We start from the raw sequence: 25,278 nt of genomic DNA, 5'->3' as shown, positions 1-25,278 counted from the left end.
GACAGAATGGGACGCCATGACCAGCTAATGATGTCGGGGCAAGGCACCAGTGGTGAATAGGAGCCCAATGTGGAGCCATCCACGTCACCATCTACAGCGTCGGTAGGACCCGCATGAAGGAGAAGAAGGACACGACAGCCATGGAGGCCTTCTTCTCCCTCGCTTTTCTCCTTCTTTCTCCTTGTAACATGCACCTTCTCCTTCACCTATAAAAGGGGAAGCACGAGCACATGGTTGCGGGGCGACGAATGAACACACAGCTGAATGCGCTCAGCAAGACTCGACTCCATTCGATCTTTTCACCAGAGACTTAGGAACTTCTCTCTCTTTCGCTCATTTGTAACCCCTATTATAAACTAGTGTGGGTAACACGAGCAGCAACAGACTGGATGTAGGGATATTCTGCCTAAACTAGTATAAATCCTTGTGTCCTCCGAGTACACCATTCGGGCCAGACGCATAGATATAAATTTACTAGCCGGTGATCCAAAACACCGACCGGTTCACAACCGCTCCGGGGCGCCTTTAGAGTGGGGTGGAAAGGGATGGGCCCACTAGCGACTAGAACCTGAGCGCATGAGCGTTGTGGGCATCCTGGTCCATGTTCGAGTCTTGATCAGTTCCCAATCCATGGTTTTTCCTCGAAGAAAGGCAATGATCCCTTGGGACCGGTTGAACGAACCCAAGAACTATATGGATTGGCCGCTAAGAATCTAGAGTTGGTCACCAGCTGACCCATGCTAGACCCCCACAAACGAGAAGCTGAGGCCCCACTCGGACTAGCCCGTTAATAGCTCACCGAGCACCATGATTTGTCCATCGAGGAAAACATGGCACGGCTCAGCCCCTCCGTTTTATCAAAAAAATGTTTGAGGGACGACGATCACAAGATAAGCCAACCCCTCGACCGGACCCCTACTACGCGCGGGGGCTTGAGGGAAGTTGGACTCACAAGGAGACCAAATACGTGGTCGCAGGATGATGGTAGATCCATCGGATCCTAGGAAGGGATCGGAATCAAGAGAAATCTTTTCCGGCCCCCCGAATCCCGCAGCTACATGTTCCCAAGGAGTCTGGTCGTGATAGAAGGGAATCGCAACCCACCAAGGCATCCCACGGGCAGCAGAAGATCGAGGCCTTTGAAGTCCCTCCATATAAAAAAGCCTATAAAGGAGTATCCTACCCCTTCGTAGGCTCGGGGGCTACTTCGGGTATCAATATTAGGGATACCCGAAGAGGGGATCTGAGGACCACAGATGACAACTCGCCTAGATAATCAATGACGTGTTTTAGTCTCGACCAACCCCGAAAGGACGGTCTTCATCTCGTCCGACCCTGAGGGCACGGGCCCCATGTTGCCCGACCCCTCGGGCATGGGCCCCATGTCACCCGACACCAAGGGTACCGGCTCCATCTCAACCGACCCCTTGGGCACAGGCCCTATGTCGCCCAACCCTAAGGATACGAGATCCATCTCGCCTAACCCTGAGGGTACGGGCTTCGTCTCGCCCAACCCCTGGGGCGTAGGCTCCGTCTCGCCCGACGGGGACCCGTACCGCCTCCAACCACTACGGGTCTAAGAGTACGACCCCGGGGTCAAACTTTTGACACCGGGAAGGAAGCGAGAACATCTCGACGTGACCCATGGCCACGTTAGGCTACGGTCGGGGGTTTACATCTCCAACAGTGATAGGTGCATGGTCGCTGGGCTGCCTACTCCCCGTACGACCACTGACTGACATGTCGGTTCGTCGCGTCGTCCGCTGGGACAGGATGGGACGCCATGACTAGCTGATGATGTCGGGGCATGGCACCAGTGGTGAACAGGAGCCCGACGTGGAGCCGTCCCCATCATCATCTACATCGTCGGTGGGACCCGTATGAAGGTGAAGAAGGACCCGACGGCCCTAGAGCCTTCTTCTTCCTCGCTTTTCTCCTTCTTTCTCTCTGTAACCTGCGCCTTCCCCTTCACCTATAAAAGGGGAAGCACGAGCACACGGTTGGGGTGGGACGGTGAACAAACACACAGCTGAACGAGCTCACCAAGACTCGACTCCATTCGATCTTTTCACCGGAGACTTGGGAACTTCTCTATCTCTCGCCCGTTTGTAACCCCTACTACAAGCTAGTGCCGGTACCACGAGCAGCAGCAGACTGGACGTAGGGACATTCCACCCGAACTAGTATAAATCCTTGTGTCCTCCGAGCACACCATCTAGGTCAGACGTGCAGATACAAATTTACTAGCCGGTGATCCGAAACACCGACACTATTAGCTAGACTTTTGGATCTAAAGGAGCTAATTAAGATGCTAATAATTAGCATTTTAGATCCAAATAGGGCCTAAGTTGAGTGATTGTAGAGAATTATTATTATTGGGGATAGATATTTAGTGTGCATGGGCGTTAGGTTTTCCTTAGTTTAGGCAAATAAAGCCCGAAATCAAAGCGGGGCCATGCTTAGTACAACACCACCCATATATAACCCCGATGCTGCATCGGTTTTTCTTTTCCGGCCACGCCCGCGCTGCAAACTGATGAGTGTGATGTGATGCTGACCCATGGGCCATGCCATGGACGAGCAAGGTCGATCGATCTGCGACCCATGATGCAGTGTAGCGAAGCGAAAAGTAGGCGCTCTGATCAAAGCCGTGCAAGCGCATGGCGTGGTGGTCGTGACTCGTGAAGATCTACACATGCTTGCCTTTAATTTGCCGTCAGCTGCGAAAAGGTATCCTTCGTCGGCAGCCCTACTTGCCGATGGCGGTTTCAATAGCCTCCTTTTCCTCTCACAGCCAAGCAAAACCGAGTATACACACGATTCAAAAAAATATTCGATATTTAAAAAGCTGTAAATATTTTTAGGTTTAACTAAATATATGTTAAAAATGCTATTATCCATTATACCGAATAAGTATATACAGATTAATTGCTTTGTGGGCCGGAGCACTCAACTGCATGTGGTTGTGTCATATCAAAAAAATGCATGTGGTTGTCAACTTTTCCATCCAGCCAAGCAAGGACGAAAAGGCAGCCTTTGGCCTTTTCGAGCCCCCGGGAGCCGCGCCGACGACCCGATCCGACCCGGCGGCAAAGTACAAAGACGGCCTCACATCCACCATGTGCCTGTCCATCACGTGCCACGGATTGCGATTGGATCGGGGGACCACCGACCAAACTTCACCGTGGCCTTATTAGATTAAGGATAGGAATTAGTATCTGACACTATAGCACTTTCGTTTGTATTTTATAATTATTGTTCAATTATGGTCTAACTAGGCTCAAAAGATTCGTCTCGTAATTTACAATCAAACTGTGTAATTAGTTATTTTTTTTATCTACATTTAATACTTCATGTATGTGTCCAAAAATTTAACATGATGAAGAAAAAGTGAAAAACTTACAACCTAAACAAGGCCCGTGCTTGTGTTGCTTGCATGACAGCATCATCATCTTTTTGGAACGCTGGGCGCTCACTGCTCAGCATATAGGAGTATTATTATATTATTATATCCATGTTCATGAAACGTTCCCGAAACGACAAGAACGTGACGTGGAACGAGAGTTGTACCATACTCCTTTTTAGAAAGGTCTGAAATGAAACACATACGTACTATATAGGCCATGTTTGATCGGTTTCGAATTCTTAAAAACAGTTCTTATTTCTAGTTTATAAAAACTGGATTCTAAACAAAAACGAGCCAGGGTGTTTGGATCCCCCTTATACATGATTTATTATTCTTTGGGTCACAAGAAACTAGCAAAAGCTGAGTATCAACAGCTTCTTGGTTTTTAAAGATCTAGCAAAAATTGGCAAAAGAAACTGGGTAAAAACTAGCCTGTTTGGATCCCACCAAATTTTCAAAATCCAAATTCTTAAAAATTGAAGATCCAAGCAGGGCCATAGAACAGGACTGTTTATAAAACTGCCGAGTGTGACCATGTCTCACTTCCCTGGCTGCTAAGGGCGCGTTTAGTTGGCAAAAAATTTTGGTTTTGGCTACTGTAGCACTTTGTTTGTATTTGGCAATTAGTGTCTAATTATGGACTAATTAGGTTTGAAAGTTTCGTCTCGCAATTTCTCATCCAACTGTGCAATTAGTTTTGTTTTTCGTCTACATTTAGTACTCCATGCATGTACCGCAAGATTCGATGTGACACTTTGAGGTGAAAATTTTTGGAATCTAAACAGGGCCTAAGCACAAAACCCGGTGGCCACTATTTTTTTTATTACGGTTATTACGACCAGACGACCGTGACGGATTGCATACACGCTGCTTTGGGCGACGATCGAGTACGACCGTGCCAACCGCTGGCCCAGCTGGCCTCTGACGCTTTCTTTACATTTTATTTTGTTTCGGCCCAGCCCACCTTCTCTCCCCTCCCATAGTCCCATCGCCTGCGGCAAGTACTACAGCCCGGCCCAGGTGCGCCAAGAGAGAGAAAGAATTCCATGGGCCTGCTCTGTCTTCCCTACTCTCGCGAGGCCCACGAAACGTGCACGCTTCCAAACGCAGGGTGTGTCCGGCAAAGAACGACGCTGTCCGTAGGCAGACTCACCACCGGCCACGGCCAGTCACCACAGCTGCTGCCTGCTGCCAGTGCCATGAACACAGCATCGGGCGAACCGATGCGTCCCGGGCTCCAGAAACACACAACAGCACAGCCATCTAGTAGGATGGATCCATCGAGGCTCTCCACGCGTTTCCACCGGACAACGGGACAAGCAACAAAAGGAAAAGGAAAAGTTCAGACATGATTGATTGATGATGCTAATACTCCGTACAGTGCCGTACTGATCAATGCTGTTGTGTTGTTGGTGTTCTCGTGGGAAGGGAAGGGAACGAGCTGCTGGACTGGGCTGAATCTCTCTCGCTCCGTCTACATCTACTGCCCCGGCGCCGGAGGCCGGAGGGACGAGAGGACGACGTCCTGGAGGGCGCTGTCCCTCTGCATCGCCGCCTTGAACTCGTCGAAGCTCACCTTGCCGTCGCCGTTGGCGTCCATCTCGTCGAACACCTCGTCCAGCTTCCCGGGCTCCGTGATGTCGCCCGGCAGACACTCCTCGGGCAGCGCCTGCAACGCCAACACCAAGCACGCGGTCACAACACAACTCCTGCACCTGCATGCCATACACCTATCTCCGGCACAATGCAAACTCGATCATCAGAACATATCGTAGAGGAAGGACGGGCTTCTTACTCGCAGCATCGACGCCAGCTCGTCCTTGCTGATGCACCCGGACCGGTCGGCGTCGTACATCTGACACGTCATTTTTTTTTCAGTCGTTCAGTATCTCAGTCGTCACCGGACAGCCATTCGATGGCCGCTATGATGAATCAGAGTGACAGTGATTATTGCTTGGTATGCAGAAAAAAGCGTCCTCCAATTGTCATCACCTGGAAGCAGAGCCGGAGCGCGTCGTCGCCGCGGGAGTTCCGGAGGCTGGAGAGCCCGCACAGGATCTCCCTCATGTCCACCGTGCCGTCGCGGTTGTTGTCGAACAGGTCGAACACGCGCGGCGCCAGAGGGACCAGCGACTCCAGCTTCATCGCCTTCAGCACCTGCTCGAACTCCACCAGCGTCGCGTTCTCGCCATCCGCACATCTACACTCGGCACAGCATACCAGGTGTTCTTTTTCTTTTCAGTGAAAAGGTTTCAGAACTAACTATGTGAAGATTTCATTTTTGCCAGCAACAATTGCTTGTTGCTGTATAATGAAATTTCTCCGGCGAATGAAGGAAGCAATAATGCACACTATCATGTTTTCATGCTACAGCTTCTGAGATCTCAGTGATCATGAACATGGATATAAGGCACGTTTTGAACAGCTTACAGTCTTCACGCCAACCCATCTTACTGCTAAATAAGAATGCTAGAATCAAAACTCGAGTACCAAACCAAGTACAAAGTAAGGGGTCAAATTCCTCATATACTGACATTCGTGCAAAACTCGAGAATGCACACTATCATGTTTATAATGCTACAGCTTCTCAATGATCATAACTCCATGTAGATAGGTCAAGGACACGCCAAACATAAACATCATGATTACCAATTACTATGCACTTCCCTCACGAAGTACAGGTAATTCTATGCTTAAAATCAATTCCGGAGAATATGGATCTAGACACATTTTGAACAGTTTATAATCTTCAGTTCAACCTCGTGTTATTGCTAAATGAGTGCTAGAATCAAAACTCGAGTACTAAACAAATTCCTTATATACTCACATTCGTGCGAAATGAGCCCGCAGATTGTCTAGCTCCTCTGAGCTCAGGTCATGTGTTCCCAAAAGGTTCCTCAGCCTTTTTGTCCTCAACGCCACCTTGCTGCTGAGGACACTTGCGATTGCCGCTGCCCGCAGTTTCCTTCTAGCATTGAACCTCTGCAGCTTTGATATGACCTCTGCGTCCATGAGGTCTTGCTTTGCCCAGTCTCCAATCACCCAAGGATGCCCCAGAAGCTGGTCCAAATGATGCAAGACAACAAGGTCCGCGACTTTAATAAGCACAGTTATATGTAATTCGGATTGGCCAATATGGCAATATGGATGGAAGAGAAGAAAAAAAAAAAGCATGGGACAGACATCACTTGCTGTTGGCCTCTTGTAAGGCTCAACAGAAAGAAGCCTGGAAATCAATTCTTTGGCTGATGAAGATATTGTTTTCCATGTATGGTCCTGGAAACTGAATTCTCCCTGAAAGGAGAATGAAGAGCACACATCATTAGAGCAAAACCTCCAGATTTAGGGATAGCAACTTAAGACAAGTGACGCCATCTTTGTTGAAACATGTAAGCAGTTAAGAGTACACCATCATGTAATCCAAAGACAATTCTAGATTTTTGAAACCTCACTTCTTCAAGAAAATGGTTCAATTCCTTTTTGAGAGGTTGGGTTGCCTTATTCTGATCTTATGTCCATATTAACTTACCTTTTTGTATTTCCCTGAGCGATTTGATTGGACATAGCAAGGTATCAAGAACAATTTGTACACCCAAGCCAACAGGAAGGTCTGTTTAGGTGCTAGTACTTTGACACCTCTAGGGAAATTGGCCTTTAAAACAGAATGACAGATAGGACAGATCAAATATGACTGCCAACAGCTACCAGAAGAAGGCAGTTCTTCAGTATTGATTGAGAGGCCTGCTTCCATGCTATGAAACGATTGCTCCAAAATCTTACCTAGGCCCACCTAGGTTCTCTTCTTTTAAATGTAATTTAGGTTGGAAGAGCATATATCATTAATACCATAAGTGAATGGAAATCTAAACTGCACTACATTCATGACTATGACATATGGTATGTGCTATCAAATGATTATAGTTTTGTTAACAAATAAAAGGTATTTTCATAGAATTTAATTTGGCTCCTATTTACACTACAAGTGAGCCAACGTGTTACTTATGTCAGATCAGGTCGTAGGAATGCTCAAACTGTGAACACATGAAACATGAAAAGGCAGGATAATTCTGAACAGCTATGAACTCAAATGGAGCAACATGATGTCCAGAGACTAGCCACAGTAAGACTTACTTGCAGTATCCTTTGCTGCTTTTCTCGATTAGTTGGTGCATGAAATGGCGGGCATCTGTAATCACACCAAGTGAAATTCATCAGGATATAAACAGGAAATCAAACCAGGGGAGAATCACAAGGAAGGTTGATCAAACATACCCAGATAACAGAATATATAGAATTACCCCAACGGACCACATATCACTTGCAGCTGAAACATCTTGCCTTGAGAGAGCTTCTGGCGAAACATAATCTATCGACCCGAACAGAGTCACAATTGGGTCGCTGAAATCTTCGACAGAACTTAGACCAAAATCCATGATTTTCAACGTGGAATCTTCATTCTTGTCAGAGAAGAGGCAGTTCTCTGGCTTCAAGTCCCTGTGTATGATGTTTGCCTTATGAAGAGCCTCCAACCCCTTAGCAATCTGACGAATAACAGCTGCTGCATCGAACTCCGAGTACCGGTCACGCCCCACTATCCTATCAAACAGTTCACCACCAGAGCACAGCTCCAGGATCAGGTGCACGCCATGCGCATCCTCGTACACATCATGCAGGCCTATGACGTTCGGATGCGGCGCGACGTTCTCAACTATCCTCCTCATGACGAGAATCTCGTTGGTGAGCAAGGCGTCAGAGATGGATACCTGCTTCCACATCGGAAGGCCACCCTTTGACCCTTGCTGGATCCCGTTCATGGCCGGGCCAAGCCTTCGCAAGGTCTTTATGGCGACCTGGGTCTTCCCCTCCGATTTGCTCACTCCCCTCCTCACTATCGAGAACCCGCCTCGGCCAAGGACATCCACAACTTCATAGTCATCGGACAGCTTTCTGCTCTCAGTCTTGGACATTGCCTGGCAAGTTTATGCAAGGAACTGAATACCGGTATCAGATGCTGATTGGGAGACCACAAGAACTGGAAAGCTGGTAGGGAGGCAGCAAACAATCAGGGTGTTTGTACAAGAAAAAAACTAGAGCAGTAAGTGCAGGATGAACAGAAAAGAGAGCATGTGTTTTGATGGAACAAGAAGGAAGATTGGGAAACAACAGGGCAGAAACTGGGAGCAGTATAGTAGTTGGTAGTAGAAAGGGACGTACCATATATTGTATAAGTAGCTTGTGTATGATTAATGTAGGAGCAAGCTGAGAGAGTATGAGGGCATATAAATAGAGTAACGCGGGGGTGCTGAACATGGTGATGGTAGAAGAAAGTGACATGTGCAACAACCAACAAAATGGAATAAACCCATTAAGGATTTGTTTTGTGCTGATGGCAAGATGACAAGAATTTTAAAAATGGGCGGTTTGAAGTGGAGGACAGGCTACAAAGGTTATTGTTGACCTGGTTGCTACTTTGAATTGGTCTTCACTCGGTGAGGCTAAACAGAGATATAAGCAACCTTTTGTTTGAAGAAACAATCCATGTTTTTATACTTGTATTAAAGATTAAAGAATTGATGAAGCAGCACCAGCATACCTGACGAGGAAGAAATCAACAAGCACAAACTCTGCGTCAAGCACCAGCAGGTCGTCGTCAAGGTTGGCTTCTGCCGAGCGGGTGGGAGAGGTTCGCTTCTGCCGAGCTGCCGGTGGGAGAGCTGGCGTAACGCAGGAAGGAAATGCAAAGTAAGTGATGGAGCTTTGCAGGACCTCGGACAAACGAGGAAGGAGAACGAAGAGAATGGGAGAGGGACTACCTCGGTTTGTGTCTCCTCTCTTCTCAGGTTTGTTTCAGGGTGTCTGCCTCAGTAGTTATATACTATGTAGAGACACACACAGAGGTCGCTCTCAATGTCCCAGAATTGATTTTAAATTACACAAACCAGGACGCGGTATATACACCATTACAAATCAATCATTCCATTCAGCTCACATGCATACACAACTGTTTGTACATTGCTTCAGCCTCGTGTCATTACAACCCAGTTCAGGTTTCTTACAAGTCACAATGGAACTGTGGCCTCAAGTTACAAGCATACAAGTAACCACGAGAAAAAGGAAACAACAGCAGGGGCACTCGCCTCTAGTTGAGCGGTTAGCTTGAACGCCAGAAGATTGCTGCTGTGTAAGGTTTTAGTCCGGCAAGGCAGTACCTCTTTCGAGGTTGTTCTTGATCTCGAGCGTGTACTTGCCAAAGGCACGCTCAATCTTCTTGTTGAAGTGCTCATTACGGTCGTTGATCGAGTCAATGTCCTTGTCTTCGTTGAACTTGCGCCTCCTGCTGAACGATTTCTGCTTCTCTTCCCGCTCCTTGAGTTCCTTGACCATTTTGTCAATATTTTCTTCTGGGACATTGGACACCTGTGCAAGGCAAAACACAAAGCAGCCAGTTGAGGACTTGTTTCCAGAAGGACATTCAAGGATTTGTTGATGTGATGTGATGGCACGATGGCAGCAGTACCTTCCCATACTGGAGACTTGAGGCATCACGGTAGAATTCAGGATCAGCTTCCTTGGCTTTATTGTAAGCCTCCATGTCAACTTCTATATTCTTGGTCCTCTTCTTGTATGCATCATACAAGGTCTTTTGATTGAAAACTGAAAGCATAAGCACAATTTCTCAGATGCAACTCAAAGACCCAAATAAATAAAGGTGCATCTAGACTTCAAGATGTATGGCATGCTATGCACATGGAAAAAATGGAACAGTGCTTACTCATAACATCTGGTTTGAAAAGACATAGAAGAGATTCCTATGGCAACAAGTGTATAATTTAACAACGTTTGTTTCAAAAAATAATTTAACAACGTTGCTGCTAGTATCGAAAAGGCCTGAACCGTGACTAGGGGCTCATGTTGGGCTTCAACTCTAGCCTACCCCAACTTGCTTGGGACTAAAAGGCTTTGTTGTTGTTTGTTTGTTTGCTGCTAGTATCAAAAACCTATATTATTATGTAGCAAGACATGTTTGCAATCTATACATAGCAGCAACATAATAACAAGCATTTTTACCTATTGTATATAACACAGAGATATCTCCCCCATACATTCGAACCTAGCTTACTTTTCTGGTTTATACTACACATATGCAGGATGGACTGAGATAGTTATTCAATAAGCTTTGCCAAGAAAAGTTATGTTCCACAGGATTTACTTCTTTCTCTTTGGAATTGGAAGTTTGGATATGTTCCTATAACATGAATAACAGAGAAAGTACTATAACACTTAGTCTAATGTTGTCATAAACCAAGTAACCAACCATGAATAACATTGCATCCTGAATCCTAAATGAATGGAGAAGAAACTCATCAAAGACTAAGCAACACACAACAGAGAAGCCATCATAGTTGTTAAGGCGTCGCTATACCGACGCTATATCGTCGCCATATCGCTGTGGCGTTTTTCTGGCTCTTGCCACGGCGACGCCACGGCTCCGGCGTGTATGGCGTCCGCCATAGCGCCGTGGCGTCCCCGTGGCGCCGATTTGGCGTCCTGTGGCGCCTTTGTGCGCTGTGGCGGGCGCAATAGACGGTGAGGGTGAGGGTGAGGCCGTGAGGGTACCTGTATAGGCCGAGTGGCCGATTGGAGCCCTCCGAGACCGAGCCCGAGACGCAACCGCAAGCAGCCCTCCGAGCTGCCGCCGCCGTCCGCCGGGACGGTCGCCCTCCGTCCGCCCCCGTGCTCGCGACCAGCTAGCCGTCGCCGTGGAAGGACACCGCGAGCCCGCCGTCGGTGGAGGGTTCCTGCGCTGCGCCGCCGTGGCCGCCCCTGCGCGCCATGGATCCGTGCTGCTCGGGGAGGGAGAAGAGGCAGCTGAGCCAGATCTGGCCTCGCCGCCGCCGGATCCGGCCTCCACACGCGCTGATGCCACCGGTCAGAGAGGGAGAAGAGGGAGCTGGCTCCCGTCGGAGGGGCGCGGTCAGGTGGGAGAGAGGGAGGGTGCGGGGGAGGGAGAGGGGCGCGGTCCTATGCGCCGTCGCTGGGGGAGAGGGGGAGTCGCTCGGGGAGAGGGAGTCGTGCTCGGGCGCAGTCGCGCGGAGGAGAGGAGTCGCGCTTGAGCGCCGTCGCTCTGGAGAGTGGAGTGAGGAGAGGAGAGAGGGTGGAGTCTCTAGGGTTTCTGATTTCGTTTATATATTGATGATGGTAGTGGGCTGGGCCTGATTTACCGAGACGATTGAGTTAGCATGCATGGGACGACTTTTGAGAGATGAGAGATTTGGAAGTTTGAGAGATGAGAGAGTTCTATGTCTTTTGTGCTATATTTACATTGCTATTTTGATTTGCTAATATTGTAGACTATACCTTTTAAGCTACATTTGCATTACCATTTGTCAATATAATTTTCTAATATCCTAGACTATAATGTATGTATTCGCCACGCCGATGTGTGTATGGCGTCGCCACGCCGCGCGCCATAGACGCTGTAAAGGTGTGAAGGTGGTGGGTCGCCGCGCCTCGCCACGCCGCCGTAAAAACTATGGAAGCCATCCAGTAAACATCACCAATATATGCATTTTCTGTTATCTCAACAAAACAATGTTCTCTACAAATCAGACATATGTGTACGGTAGAGGATTGAACTCACTCACCATCCCACCCATAAGGAGCCGGTTCCTTCTCCCATTTCTTGTACTTGGCCTCTGCTGTCTCCTGTGTATCGAGCATGTACGCCTTCGACATATCAAGCCCATTGGAGTCCAGCAGCTTCCCAATCTTCTTCTTCCTGTCATCTAGCCACTTCTGCTTAGAAACACCTCGGCTCTCACCGCGAGGCTCCATCCTTTTCTTCTCGGCAACCATTGCCTGCTGATTCGCTTTCCGCGCTTCATTCTGCGAAACGTGACATCAACAAAACGAATGAATCAAGGGAAAATTGGTTGTGTAGCATGGAAAGATCGCGATCTCCGTAAAATACCACCAAAAATTTACGCCCCCGTAAAATACCACTGAAAGGTTGGACCATGAACTGAAAGTAGCACCCTGTTAAAATGAAGTGACGGAGCTGTTATCTGGGACACAAATACCCCCGACCGGTGATCGCGTATGCGACGTTTGCGGTGAACGGGGCACGGTAGGGCCGGAGCTCGCCCACGCGTCGTCCGCGCCGGGGTAGAAGCAGCAGCCGAGCTGGTCCGCCTGAGGCTGCCACGGGAGAAGGAGGACGCGCGCCTGCGGCGCCTGGCCAGGGAGAACGGCACCGAGGACGACGCGGCGCTCCCGGAGGAGATCAGCGACACGCTGGCCGAGCTGCGTGGTGCCGGCGGTCGAAGCGCCTCCTGGCCGCGGCCCTTGAGCTAGCTCCTGCGGTGGCTACCGCCGCCGCCCGGCGCCTGCGCCGTGCCGGCGTGGCGGTGCACGCGACGCTCGGTGCCATGGCCACCGCCGACGTCGCGCTCGCCGCCTACCTCTATGCACGCCGCGCCAACGAGCCCACGGTGGCCGGCGGAGGCAGCGCGGGATGCCCAGGCCCGCGTGGTGGCCGGCGGAGGCAGCGCGAGATGCCCACGGTGGCCGCACGCTGACACCTGCGGCGGCCGGCGTTAGGGGCGAGCGAGCGGCAGACCCAAGCATACCGCGTGCATGCTTTCTGTCTCGGTCTCGGATGAGTGAGATAGGATAAGGTAAGGGCAAATAGGTAATTTCATGTTTGGGTTTAAGGTCAGGTTAACGTTTCTATACACAAAAGCTGATGGAATGCTACTTCAGTTCACGGTGCAACTTTTCGGTGGTATTTTACGGGGCGCAAACTTTCAGTGGTATTATATGGAGATCGCGATCTTTCGATGCTACGCAACCAATTTTCGCATGAATCAATATACCAAACAGCGTGGCAACAGCCCCGACAGTTGGTAGATGAGACGTGAAATCAGCAATTCGCCATACCATCTTAAGCCGCAGCTCGAACAGCTTCTTCTGCTTTTCCGTCATTTGCGGGTAACCATCATCCGCGCCTGCGCCTGCGCCCTCCTGTTCGTCGGCATCGTTATCTTCAGCTCTCTGCTGCTCCACGGCATCGGACGTGCGGGCAGCGGTGGCCACATCAGCTGGTGGCTGTCCCTCCCCACGCTCGAGTCCTAACGAGAAGTCAACCAAACACACGGTAAGCAGCCATCAACACTCAGATTTTTTTTAAGCAATAAATAGATAGAAGGGGTTCACGACGAATCGAATTAACGGGAAAGGAATCACCCGCACGCACCGGATTTGGCGTCGGCGATGCGCCTGAAGCAGTAGTCGGAGCACTCGTGGTAAGGGTTGGAGGCGTTGATGCAGTCCGGGTGGACGATGCGTTGCTCGGGCGGGCGCTTCCACGAGTCGGGGAGCTCGTCGTCGAGGCGCTGCCTGGCCTCGGCGATCTTGCGGAGGCAGTAGTCGGAGCACTCGTGGTACGGGTTGGACGAGTTGATGCACTCCGGTCGCGATTTACTCCCCTCCGCCGCCGGCCCCGCCACCACGCCTTCCCTCCCCATCGACGAGCACGGATCCGGACGGACGGAACCCTAGGGCCTAGGTTAGCGTCGGATCGATTCCGTCTGGGATGTTGGCTCGCTCGGGCTGGGATTGGGCAAGGGGAGACGAAGACGACAGCCGACGGGGCGGCGGCGAGTCCGTCTAGGGATGAAAGTGGCGAGGGCCTGCCTGCGCGCCCACTCGGCCCGCTCCGCAAAAACAGCGTTGGTGGGCTCAAGTGGCAGCCTCCAATCAAAAACAGCGTTGGTGGGCTCAAGGCCCACTGGACACTAGCAGAGGCCCGCTTCTGTCCACCAAAACCGGCAGTCGCCCGCAGTGCTCGCGCCTCGCTCACATCACCAACATCCGCGACGCTGCAGCGGAACGCCTCGCCGCCTCCGGCGACAACTGGCGGCAGGCTCCGCCGACGGACCTGCTCCTCGCTTCCTTCTTTGCCACCTCGGCTGCAGCTCCGTCGACGAGTCCACCGGCTGCCTCAACACCTCCTCCGACGCCAAACCCTAATCTGGGTTGGCGGGTTCGACACTCCAGCACCGTCGCCTACTCTAGGTACTCTCCGTCCAATCTCCATCCCATTTTGTGAATCAAGTTCGCTATGACAAATTTAGGACTTTGAGATCGAGCTTCTTGATTCTTGTTGTGTTAGATTAAAGAAAGGAAGCGATTGCTTTGCACTCTAAATAAAACAGATATCCTGGGTAGACGACCCTTAGAGATGAAATCATATTTAGCTTCTGAGGCCGATCAGATATCTTCATTTTCGTATGTCATACTTTAGATACCGTAGCCAAGTCCATAAATGGAACTGGGATATCCTGAAGACATCTTCGTTACTGTTCAAAAATTTACCAAGGTTGTGTGCACATGGTGCTGTAGTAAAGACGTAAAGTATTATTTGTAGTTTTTGAACTGTAGTTATTTCCCCATCTGTGTGAGCTCCACGCATTTACTAATGTTTCATCAATTAGCCTGTAGGATGGATCAGCGCTCCTGTTACTTACGTTTCACTGACAAGGTCATTAATGCATCCAGCAGTATTTTATTATTTCTTCATGGTTGGGAAGTTCACCGAGAAGGTCATTAGTGTATCCCTGAGTTTGTAACCTTATATTAAGATTGAGATTAGGAGTGTTTGGAATAATTTTGCACTCCTAGCACAAAACATACAGAACAGCATAAGCCTATATAGATCTTGACCCCTTCAGAAATAATTTTGCACTCCTAGCACAAAACAAACAGAACAACATAAGCTTATATAGATCTGGACTCCTTCATGTCTCTGCTTCATTTCTTATTTGGTTTGTTTATTTTTTCTGTGCTTGAACCACTGCAGAGAGTTCAGGAATTCTGTGCCTAGATTCTTAAATCTGAATAAACAAGCTGAATATGTTCACTGCAATGCAAACATATAAGTAGTCAGCTGCCACCTATTTCCATGCACTGCCTGGCTCGACACCTCCAAGGTCCAAGTCACTGTGCTGCACTGCTGCATCACCTGCCCTTCTCGTGATATCCGATTACTGCTTTGCTAGTCCTAGCTACCAATGTTGTTCAGAGATTAGTAGTTTGCCATTTGGTCCTCTTAATAGGTTTGGTTTATTTATTTGTTTACATCAGATGGATATATGCTCATACGATTTAAGGATCCACTGTGAGCAGCTTACACATTTGTCTTTCTCCATGGTTTTCCTTTTTTTAGTGTTCATCTATTAATAAGTTTGGAGACTGGATTATTTTTGGTTGGGATAAACTTTGTACTGGACCAGAGCATCTTATCTCTGCATATGAGTGCCTTAAAGGGATATCCAATAAAAAAAATTTGAACACCTTTGCTTTGTCGGATAGGTACAAAGCAAATGCTTGAGTAGGTTTGTTATGTGGCTGCTTGGTTTGGGGGGGAGGCGGCGATGCTACAGTACCCCCGGCGCTACAGTACCCGTGGGTACTGTTCACGCAAGGGAGGCTGGAGGCCGGCGGGGGCCTTGCCCACGGCCAAGCAAGAGGGAAGGGATTTCCTTCTTAATTCTTGTTTCATTAGATTGATACATCTCATCTCCTTATATAGAGATGTTTACTTGACTCTTAAGCAAAGCTTACTTGACCCTTAAGTAAGCGACCATTATCTCTAATTAACCCTAACACTAATGGGCTATACAGCCAACCCAGGCCCAATAGGCCCCTGATGTACTCTAACACTACACCCCACCTGGACATGCAGCTCGTCCTCGAGCTGCAACCTAACAAACTTATAACGCTGACTCGACTCCTAACACCTAAAAACAAGCCTTTTACATCTTGGCTTATTTTGTTATTCTCAACCTGAAATGGACTGTGACTCTTTATTTTTTTGACTCCTGAACATAAGGTGGACACCATCCGCACGCCGACACTATCTGCACGCCAAACCTGCATGTGTACAGCCTCCTAGATCCCATGGACACCATGTAGATGAAAGGGGTGCATGTGTATGGCCACCTGGAAGTGGTCGCAACAGCGACCAGCGGAGGTGCCCTCGTGGCAGCCAGTGGCGAAATGCGACGGCGCTACGCGGTGCGCTCTCGCTGGTGACCCCACGCCTTCTCCTCGCCAGACGGCTGCTAGTCGGCATCGCATAGAGAAGAGCGGAGGGCTTTCGATGGAGAACGAGGTGGAGGAGCTGCGAAAGGGTGCAGGGCTGAATCAACTGCAAATCGCGCATCTCCTGCACCTGCCGACGTGCTAGGAGGCCGCGCATAGCAGCCTGCAGCCGCACCGCAGCCGACACCTAGCGGGTAAGCATCTTCCCCGCGAAGGGATCCGATGCTGGCTCATCGAAACCTGGCATCGGGAACTCCAACTTGTAGAACTTGGGTGGCGGCGGGTCCCGTGCGGCAGCCGAGGGCGCCGCGTTGGTGCTGTCCAGCGAGGGCGATGCGGCGGAGAGCGTCGGCAGCAGGCTGCCGCCGTGGAACAGGGGGCCATCCACCCCACCGTAGAGGATGCCGCTGGTCTAGGGCATGTCGTAGGGGAAGATCGCCTGCGACTGCGACGGCTGTGGAGGTGGTGGTGGTGCCGGTTGTTGTGGAGGGGGAGGTGGTGGAATGAGGGCGGCCAGGGTCGCCTGCATGGCCACCATGCTGCAGGCAATTGCAGCCACGTCGGCGGCCAAAGATTCCAGCGTCAGGGGCGCTCCCGAGGATGCGGACGTGAGGGCAGCGGAGGAGGCCATGATCGGCAAGGGCTCTGGTACCAAATTGTTATGTGGCTGCTTGGTTTGAGAGGGAGAGGCGGCGACGCTACAGTACCCACGGGTACTGTTCATGCAAGGGAGGCTGGAGGCCGACTGGGGGCCTTGCCCACGGCCGAGCAAGAGAGAAGGGATTTCCTTTTTAATTCTTGCTTCATTAGATTGATACATCTCCTCTCCTTATATAGAGATGTTTACTTGACTCCCAAGCAAGGCTTACTTGACCCTTAAGTAAGCGACCCTTATCTATAATTAACCCTTGTAACAGAACCGACCAATTATACGAAATTAAGTAAGAAAATCATCCGCCAGAGCAGACGATTTAGCAAACTTAAGCCCGTATAACCCGGTAGTCCGTGAAATCACGAAGGATTTCAAACCAACTTCCATTCCAGCCAAGATCGTAATAAGTTTAGCGGTCACCATCACAAATTACATAAAAGTTCACGATCTCAGATACATCAGAGTTTCAACATAGTTATTACAAAACCAGTTCGAATAAAAGTAGCGGAAGTCATTTGTTCAAACCACACACACTCACGCGGAGTTTAAATATAGTGCCAGCGAATGATCATCTCCAACAAAAGCATCAGATGAGACGTAAGGAATGACCATGCCCATGGTTCTAAGCATCACCCATCGCAGGATAAAGGCAGTTGATACAGTAGCCGTAATACATCTGCCCATCTGCAACAAGTGGGAATAAAACCCTGAGTACGAGAAGGTACTCAGCTAGACTTACCCGACATAACCAAAAATAAATGACACCAAGGATTATGAAGGGCTTTATAGTAGGGTAGCTGACTCATTTGTAAAAAGAAGCATTTTTAGCATTTCGAGAACCTTTAGAAAAGCATTTTTTTTGCCAAGTTAATTATTATTAACCTGTCGACTAGATTTGCACCTATACTAGAGTAAACATGTGATTAAGCAGATAATGATAACCAACGATCATTAAATAACTTCCATACTGTCCTATTCATTATAACTGTCCAAGTGTTCCAAAAACATTTACTACGATGAAGTAACTCAAGTCAAGTGCTCACTATCTAGGAGCGATGGCGATTCGAATCGATTCCTAACCAGCTAGTGATTTATTCCTTACACAAACCTCACTCACACGCTAAAGTGAGATATTGATCACCGAGTCAACTTTCCAGGAATCTCGAGTTTGCTAGGAACCACATGTACCCGGGGGTCGACCGACTGCACTTTGGTCTTATCATCCCGCCCCCGTGTCCTACCACACCTGCTCCAGCACAGTGCGTTGCGGGCAATCTACTTGGCCCGAAAAATCTCCCAGCTTCGCGGTCGGAAGGTACTTTATTCGGCCAGCTAAATGTAAGGCATGCGTTCAACATGACTCGAGGCCCAACAACGGTCGGTCCTTAATCGACACAGACGGAAACACTACAGTCTAAAACTCTGCAGGTCTCCATCCAGTCTTAACTTCATTTAACACTTAGTTATACCATGACTTCATAGTCATCCAAGCAGATCCAGGTAACCACCTATAGCTCGCAGGTGACAGGAAATCATCCGACTTCTACCGGTCTAAGCCAGCTAAGCATTGACTCGACTGCGGATACCAAGGTAACAAGGATATAGTATAACAAAGGTAAATAAGGTATAATGCAGCAACGGTTGCAAACAACTCCTGAACGTAATGCATCAATTAAAGTAAAGCATTTAATTAAATAATTGCAAACCGGGAGAAAAATGCTCCGGGGCTTGCCTCTCTCGAAGGAGCTCGGACGGTGATCGAGGCACTCTGGGAGTTCCTCAACGTCCTCCTCGTCGGCTTCTGGCACTTCCTACGGCTGCATCTCGAGCTGCTCCTCGGGCTCCTCGGGTATGACGATGGGGTTCTCGGTTTGCGATCCTGTATGATGCAATGCGCGTAAGTGATTATGCAAACGGTGCATCGAAGGAGATGAATGCAATGGATATGTTTAAATGCAAGGTAGTCAACATCATCCAAGAAACTATACTACAAGCACATGTCATCTACTGCATTCTCTTCTACTACTAATATATTAAGTCAACACATCTTATCAAATGCTTCAAAGATACACCAAAGATATTATTATTAACTAATCTTGTATTAAAGAGGATTATTTTATTTCCTTTTAAATTAGGGCTACAACAGCAATCTATATTTCTGGTGCTTATAAAAATCTGAGAAAATTACAGTAGCATAGTACTACCCTAAGAAGTCTACCATCAGATTTTCATGATATTTGAATGAGTGGATTAGCCTACACAAAAATCACAAGCTATGACATGATTTTGTACATGAAAATACTTTGTACTGTGAAAAGTGTCAAACAACAGAGTTAGTATTTTTCCTATGTTCTTCATAGCATACAATGACTATACAAAAATTATCACATGCATGTTTTATACAAAGTTTGCTCTCTAGCAAAAATAACAAAAATCAGCCATTAAAGGTACTTGAACTACACCTCAAAATTTTTCCACAGCACATGCATGAAACATATTTTTCCTAGGAAAGCCATGACATAAGAAGATTAACAAGCTTGGAGTCATATTTTTCTGAAGCCTATGGATTTTTCTACAAATTTTTCAAGTTATCAGCAATATTCATGATTAAATAAAATTCTACAACAAAGTATTTCAAAAATGACATGCACAATTTTTCCCAAGTAGATCTGATGATAAGGAACCTAGAAAAATTTGTCTCAACAAATTTGGAGCCATATAACTCGAGATCTACATTTTACAAGCTATTTAATTCATTTCTGAAAATCATTTTAGAAATCGTTTTGAAAACCAGCCGACGAAAACGCTGGGTGCACCCGGATCGGTACCCAAGACCGCTCCACAAAGACAGACAGGCGGGACCCAGCGAGTCAACCGGCCCCACTGGTCAGCCGACCGGAGGCAGGGGATGGCCTGACCGGCCGGATTTTCACCGGCGGTGAGGTCGCCGGCGGTGTGGTTGCTACCTACGGACTCCACAAGGGAAGGCGCACCAGCTGGTGCTACTTACATGGCTAGAGGACCACCAGAGCCAGGTGACCGGTGGTCATGGCGCGCGGTGGCGCTGCATGGTGGTGGTGCGCGTTCGTTCCGGCGCAATGGTGGCCGGAGCGGCGACTTCGGCTCTCGACCGAGCTTCGCCATTGCGAGGCGGGCACGGTGCGCACGAAAAGAGGAAGAGAGGAAGGCGGAGCAGGGCTGGCCACGGAGGCGTGCGCGGTGGCCGAGCTCCGACGAGTGACGGCGTGAAGGAAAACTCAAGGCTAGGCCTCACCTCCGGTCGATACGTGAGGCGAGCGGGTCAACAGCGTGGCGTGCGAGATGGCAGAGCTTGTGGCATGAGAAGGCGGGGAATGGTGCGGTGGCTGGGGTGGAACGCGGCGGCGAAGGGCGCGGCGGCGCTGAGCTGCGCCGTGGCTGCTGCTGCCTGCTGCGAGTAGGAGGGAGCGAGCGGAATGAGGCGAGTGGGGAGAAGCGGGGCGCTGGCGGGAGCTTAAGCAAGGCGAGCGAGCGGTGGGACCCGTAGGAGCGCCACTCGGCGGGCGGCGCCGGCGTACGGTCGCCACACGGTGGCCATCGCCTGAGCGCGGTCGGGGCACGGCGCGCGGCGCGCGGGAGGGAGGCCGAGCTAGGCCGGGCCGGCTTGTGAACTGGGCCGAGAAGTGAGGCGCAAGGCCCACGAAGGTAAAAACAAGATTTTTCAAATTAATTTGAATTCCTTTTTCATTCAAACGAAATTTTGGGCTAAATCAAAGCAGTTTCAAACTTTGGACCAAAAATAAAAGTTGCTCAAAATTTTATCCTCTACAACTTTGATTTTAAGACCAATGTCCAAGTTATTATAGATTTTGAATTATAAAATTAAAGTAAATTTTGACTCAAACCCTAATTTTTGGAGAATTATTTTTAAAGCAAAATTTGGCAATAATTCAAATACAAACCTTGCTCCAAAAATTGTGATAAACAATTCTAGATGATTTACAATCATAACCAAACAAGTTCTACTAACCTATCAAGCAAAATCAGGGCAAAACAATTCTAACAAAGGTATGCAACATTCAGGTTTCACAACATGTTTCAGATGTCTCAAAGCAATGTTTCAATTGTTATTCACACGATTAGGCATGTATGATTTGGATGCTTGATGATGCATGATATGCGTGATTTGCAGTGCCTAAATGTAGGCTTAACACCGGGGTGCTACAGCCCTCCCCCCTTATAAAAATCTTGTCCCGAGATTTGGGTTACGAACCATTTGTTATAAAATTCTTCATAAGCTTTTTGTAGATACTCTCCTGTTTCCCAAGTTGCATCTCCCTCATCATGATGATCCCACTGTATCTTATATGTTTTCACCACACTATTCCGAGTAGCACGTTCCTTCGTGTCTAACACTCGGACTGGTTGTTCACGATACACCAAATCTGATTTGAGTCGAATACCTCGAGGTTCTATTCTTTCCTCCAGAACACGCAAACATTTCTTGAGATGTGATACATGGAAAACTGGGAAAACGGTACTCGTTGTTTCAGGTAACTCTAACTTATAGGCTACCGGACCTCTTCGTTCCAAGATCTTGTATGGTCCTACGAATCTCGCGGCAAGCTTTCTTCGGATTCCAAACCTTTTCTTCTTCATTGGCGTGACTTTCAGATAAACATAGTCACCAACTTCAAACATAAGGGGTCTCCTTCTTCTGTCTGCATAGCTTTTCTGACGTGATTGGGCTGCTTTCATATTCTGCTGAATAATATGAACTTTCTTCTCGGCTTCTTCTACAAAGTCAATGCCATAATACCTTCTATCACCAGGCTCGATCCAATTCAATGGTGTTCTACATTTTCTGCCATATAAAGCTTCGAATGGGGCCATCTTGATGCTTTCTTGATAACTATTATTATAAGAAAACTCAGCTAACGGTAACCATGACTCCCATGATCCCTTGGAAGACAATACACAGGCTCTTAACATATCCTCCAAAACAGCATTTACTCGTTCAGTCTGACCATCTGTCTGAGGATGATAAGTGGTACTGCGAATCAAACTAGTTCCCAAGCCTTTGTGTAAATGTTCCCAAAAGTGGGCCGTGAACTGTGAGCCTCTATTAGATACTATGGTCTTTGGTATACCATGCAACCTCACAATTTCTGCGATATACTTCTCAGTATATTGAGGTGGTCGATAATCTGTTTTGACAGGCAAGAAATGAGCGGTCTTCGTAAGACGGTCCACAATTACCCAAATCGAATCATGTCCTTTTTTAGTAGTGGGCAAACCCGTGATAAAATCCATACTTATATCGTCCCACTTCCAACTAGGGACTGATAAGGGTTGCAATATACCGGCAGGTTTCATGTGAATTGCTTTCACTCGACAACATGTGTCACATCTGACAACATATGCTGTAATTTCTTTCTTCATTTTGGTCCACCAATAGCGAGATCTTAGTTCTTGATACATCTTACTACTTCCGGGATGGATAGATAGCTTAGAAAAGTGAGCTTCATCCATGAGTTTATTCCTAAGCTCTCGATCCTTGGGAACCACAAGACGGTTGTCAAACCACAACACGCCCTGTTCATCTACTTTAAAGTGTTGAGACGACTTTTCTTTTATTTTCTCTTTGATATGGAATATTCCCTTGTCGGTTTTCTGGCCTTCTATTATCTTACTCTCCAAAGAGCAACTAATCTGAATACTATGTAACACAGCAGGATGCATTAGATCGAACCCATCTTCAAGTAATGGCTGCACATTTAAATAATGTGACTTTCTGCTCAAAGCATCTGCCACTATATTGGCTTTACCAGGATGATATTGCACATTCAAGTTGTAATCCTTTATCAATTCCAACCATCTGCGCTATCTCATGTTTAGCTCTGGTTGGGTAAAGATATACTTAAGACTCTTGTGATCCGTGAAAATATTGCACACATTACCAAGTAGATAATGTCTCCAAATTTTTAGGGCGTGCACAACTGCAGCAAGTTCAAGATCATGTGTTGGATAGTTGACCTCGTGCTTTCTCAATTGACGTGATGCATAAGCTATGACTCTCCTTTCTTGCATAAGAACACAACCCAACCCAGTCTTCGATGCGTCGCAAAACACATCAAATGGTTTCTCGATATCTGGTTGTGCTAGAACAGGAGCAGTGGTCAACAGTTTCCGCAAAGTGTGGAAAGCTGCTTCACACTCCTCTGTCCACACAAACTTGTGATCCTTCTGTAGGAGGCTTGTCATCGGTTTGGCGATCTTCGAGAAATCTGGTATAAAGCGACGGTAATAATCGGCTAGTCCTAAGAAACTTCTAATCTCAGGAACTGTAATCGGTGCTTTCCAATTCATAACTTCTTGCACCTTACTTGAATCGACTGAAACTCTATTCTCTAACAGAATGTGACCAAGGAAAGGAACTTCCTTCAACCAGAATTCGCATTTGTTAAACTTAGCATACAATTGATGATCTCTAAATCTGGTCAAGATAGTTCTCAGATGCTCTTCATGATCTTTCTCATTCTCGGAGTATACCAGAATGTCATCGATGAATACTACCATAAACTTATCCAATTCTGGCATAAAAACTATATTCATAAAAAACATAAAGTATGCAGGAGCATTTGTCAAGCCAAAAGACATGACAAGATACTCATACAACCCGTATCTGGGGAAAAATGCAGTTTTCAGTATATCCTGTGGCATAATCTTGATCTGATGATAACCAGATCTCAAATCTATTTTTGAGAACACCTTGGCCTTGGATAATTGGTCAAACAGAACATCAATATGTGGTAAGGGATATTTATTCTTGATGGTCACAGCATTGAGTGGCCTATAATCTACGCACATTCTCAACGTGCCCTCTTTCTTCTTCTTCACAAACAAAGCGGGACATCCCCATTCAGACTTGCTTGGCCGAATAAACCCCTTTTTTGATAAATCTTCTAATTGCTTCTTCAGCTCAGCTAACTCATCTGGAGGCATCCGATAGGGCCTCCTTGAAATCAGAGCTGTTCTGGGGACTAGCTCAATTCCAAACTCAATCTCCCTATCTGGCGGAAGACCAGGTAGCTCATCCGGGAATACGTCCGGGAATTCACATACTACCGGAATCTGATGAATAGGAATAACTGCCGTAGCATAGGTAACACTTATCAGGTCTGTTCTCCGAGGCAACGGTACTTGGAAAGTACCCTCACCCAGAGGATCCTTAAGGGTAAGTACTCGACTTCTAGTATCTATGACTGCTCCCCAATCCTTCATCCAATTCATCCCTATAATGACATCCAAGACTAACCCAGGCATAACTATCAAGTTCACTCGGAACTTCCTGCTACCTAATTCAAGGGTTGCCCCTTGAACCATCTGGTTGGTCAAAACATCAGCCCCTACTGAGCTTATACGGTACCCATAACCCAATTCTGTGCATAGTTGTTCATGTTTCTGTGCAAATGCTTGACTCATAAAAGAATGCAATAATCCAGAATCAAATAGAACAACTGCAGGGTTTTCGTTGACAGGAAACTTACCAGCAGTGACGGGCTCTCCCTCTGGAATTTCATCCACTGTTGTACTATGCACTCTAGCATTATAAGTCTGTTGCTTCTTCTTGGGCGGGTACGGACAAAACCTCGAGAAATGGCCGGGTTGATCACAGTTATAGCAGGGTCCTCTTACTGTCCCGGCAGATCCCACAGCTCCCTTGGAACTATCTTGTACCGCAGTTGCGGCTGCTTTGTTGGGCTGTACTGCCATCTTGTATGGCTTTTGAGGTCCACAGAAATTCTGACTTCTTGGCTGAGGTGGCCTGAATCTAGCGCCAGGTGCCGATGGGCGATATGGAGGACGACCTCCCATAGGTGCTCTAGCTTGAGACGGCCCACCTTCAAAGGCTCTCTTGCGTGTCTTGGCTGTAGTGCTGGCGTTGTTATTCTTCTCCTACTTCAGACAGTCGTTGATGAAGTCATTGAATCTGACGCGATTGTTGGTACCAACATGCTTCATCATTTTTGGATTGAGACCCCTCTTAAAACTGGCTATTCTTTTAGCATCTGTGTCAACCATGTCGGGAGCATAGCGACACAAGTTGTTGAAGGCATGCAGGTATTGCGTCACG

The 25,278-nt window shown here is 47.9% G+C and overlaps 2 protein-coding genes and 1 pseudogene across 7 annotated transcripts; 1 reads left to right on the top strand and 2 right to left on the bottom strand.

Annotated features, from left to right (window-relative positions):
• Window positions 1–4,736: 4,736 nt before the first annotated feature.
• Window positions 4,737–9,311, bottom strand: LOC136520815 (calcium and calcium/calmodulin-dependent serine/threonine-protein kinase). 6 transcript variants are annotated; one of them, XM_066514472.1, is made up of 8 exons: window positions 9,000–9,311; window positions 7,679–8,446; window positions 7,538–7,592; window positions 6,590–6,700; window positions 6,234–6,466; window positions 5,399–5,606; window positions 5,202–5,261; window positions 4,737–5,075 (listed from the first exon to the last, which is right to left on the bottom strand). In XM_066514472.1, exons 2-8 carry the CDS (start codon window positions 8,371–8,373, stop codon window positions 4,887–4,889), a joined length of 1,551 nt encoding a protein of 516 aa, XP_066370569.1. In that variant the 5' UTR covers window positions 8,374–8,446; window positions 9,000–9,311; the 3' UTR covers window positions 4,737–4,886. The 6 variants fall into 6 exon arrangements, with proteins under 6 accessions (XP_066370569.1, XP_066370565.1, XP_066370568.1 ...); XM_066514468.1 differs by having other exon boundaries at window positions 6,234–6,700; XM_066514471.1 differs by having other exon boundaries at window positions 6,234–6,700; window positions 7,679–8,397.
• A 48-nt stretch (window positions 9,312–9,359) lies between these two features.
• On the bottom strand, window positions 9,360–14,049 carry LOC136520816 (uncharacterized). The gene is made up of 5 exons (XM_066514474.1): window positions 13,662–14,049; window positions 13,346–13,536; window positions 12,052–12,292; window positions 9,924–10,060; window positions 9,360–9,823 (listed from the first exon to the last, which is right to left on the bottom strand). Exons 1-5 carry the CDS (start codon window positions 13,930–13,932, stop codon window positions 9,596–9,598), a joined length of 1,068 nt encoding a protein of 355 aa, XP_066370571.1. The 5' UTR covers window positions 13,933–14,049; the 3' UTR covers window positions 9,360–9,595.
• A 6,466-nt stretch (window positions 14,050–20,515) lies between these two features.
• Window positions 20,516–25,278, top strand: part of LOC136524648 (uncharacterized) — a 5,858-nt pseudogene continuing 1,095 nt past the window's right edge.

This window comes from Miscanthus floridulus, chromosome 18 (genome assembly GCF_019320115.1).
Source record: "Miscanthus floridulus cultivar M001 chromosome 18, ASM1932011v1, whole genome shotgun sequence".
In the NCBI taxonomy this organism is placed as follows: Eukaryota; Viridiplantae; Streptophyta; class Magnoliopsida; order Poales; family Poaceae; genus Miscanthus; species Miscanthus floridulus.
The sequence above is the reverse complement of the archived record's forward strand: the minus strand, read 5'-3'. Positions and strand labels throughout refer to the sequence as shown.

Excerpts from the sequence above, each read along its gene's own strand:
- LOC136520815 (XM_066514468.1), bottom strand. The coding sequence starts at position 8,373 with ATGTCCAAGACTGAGAGCAGAAAGCTGTCCGATGACTATGAAGTTGTG. Across the intron at positions 6,701-7,537 it reads AGCAGCAAAGGATACTGCAA|GGAGAATTCAGTTTCCAGGA; the intron begins GTAAGTCTTACT and ends TTCTCCTTTCAG. Across the intron at positions 5,607-6,233 it reads CGGGCTCATTTCGCACGAAT|ATGTGCGGATGGCGAGAACG; the intron begins GTGAGTATATAA and ends TGCCGAGTGTAG.
- LOC136520816 (XM_066514474.1), bottom strand. The coding sequence starts at position 13,932 with ATGGGGAGGGAAGGCGTGGTGGCGGGGCCGGCGGCGGAGGGGAGTAAA. Across the intron at positions 10,061-12,051 it reads GGCTCCTTATGGGTGGGATG|TTTTCAATCAAAAGACCTTG; the intron begins GTGAGTGAGTTC and ends TTATGCTTTCAG. Across the intron at positions 9,824-9,923 it reads CAAGTCTCCAGTATGGGAAG|GTGTCCAATGTCCCAGAAGA; the intron begins GTACTGCTGCCA and ends TGCCTTGCACAG.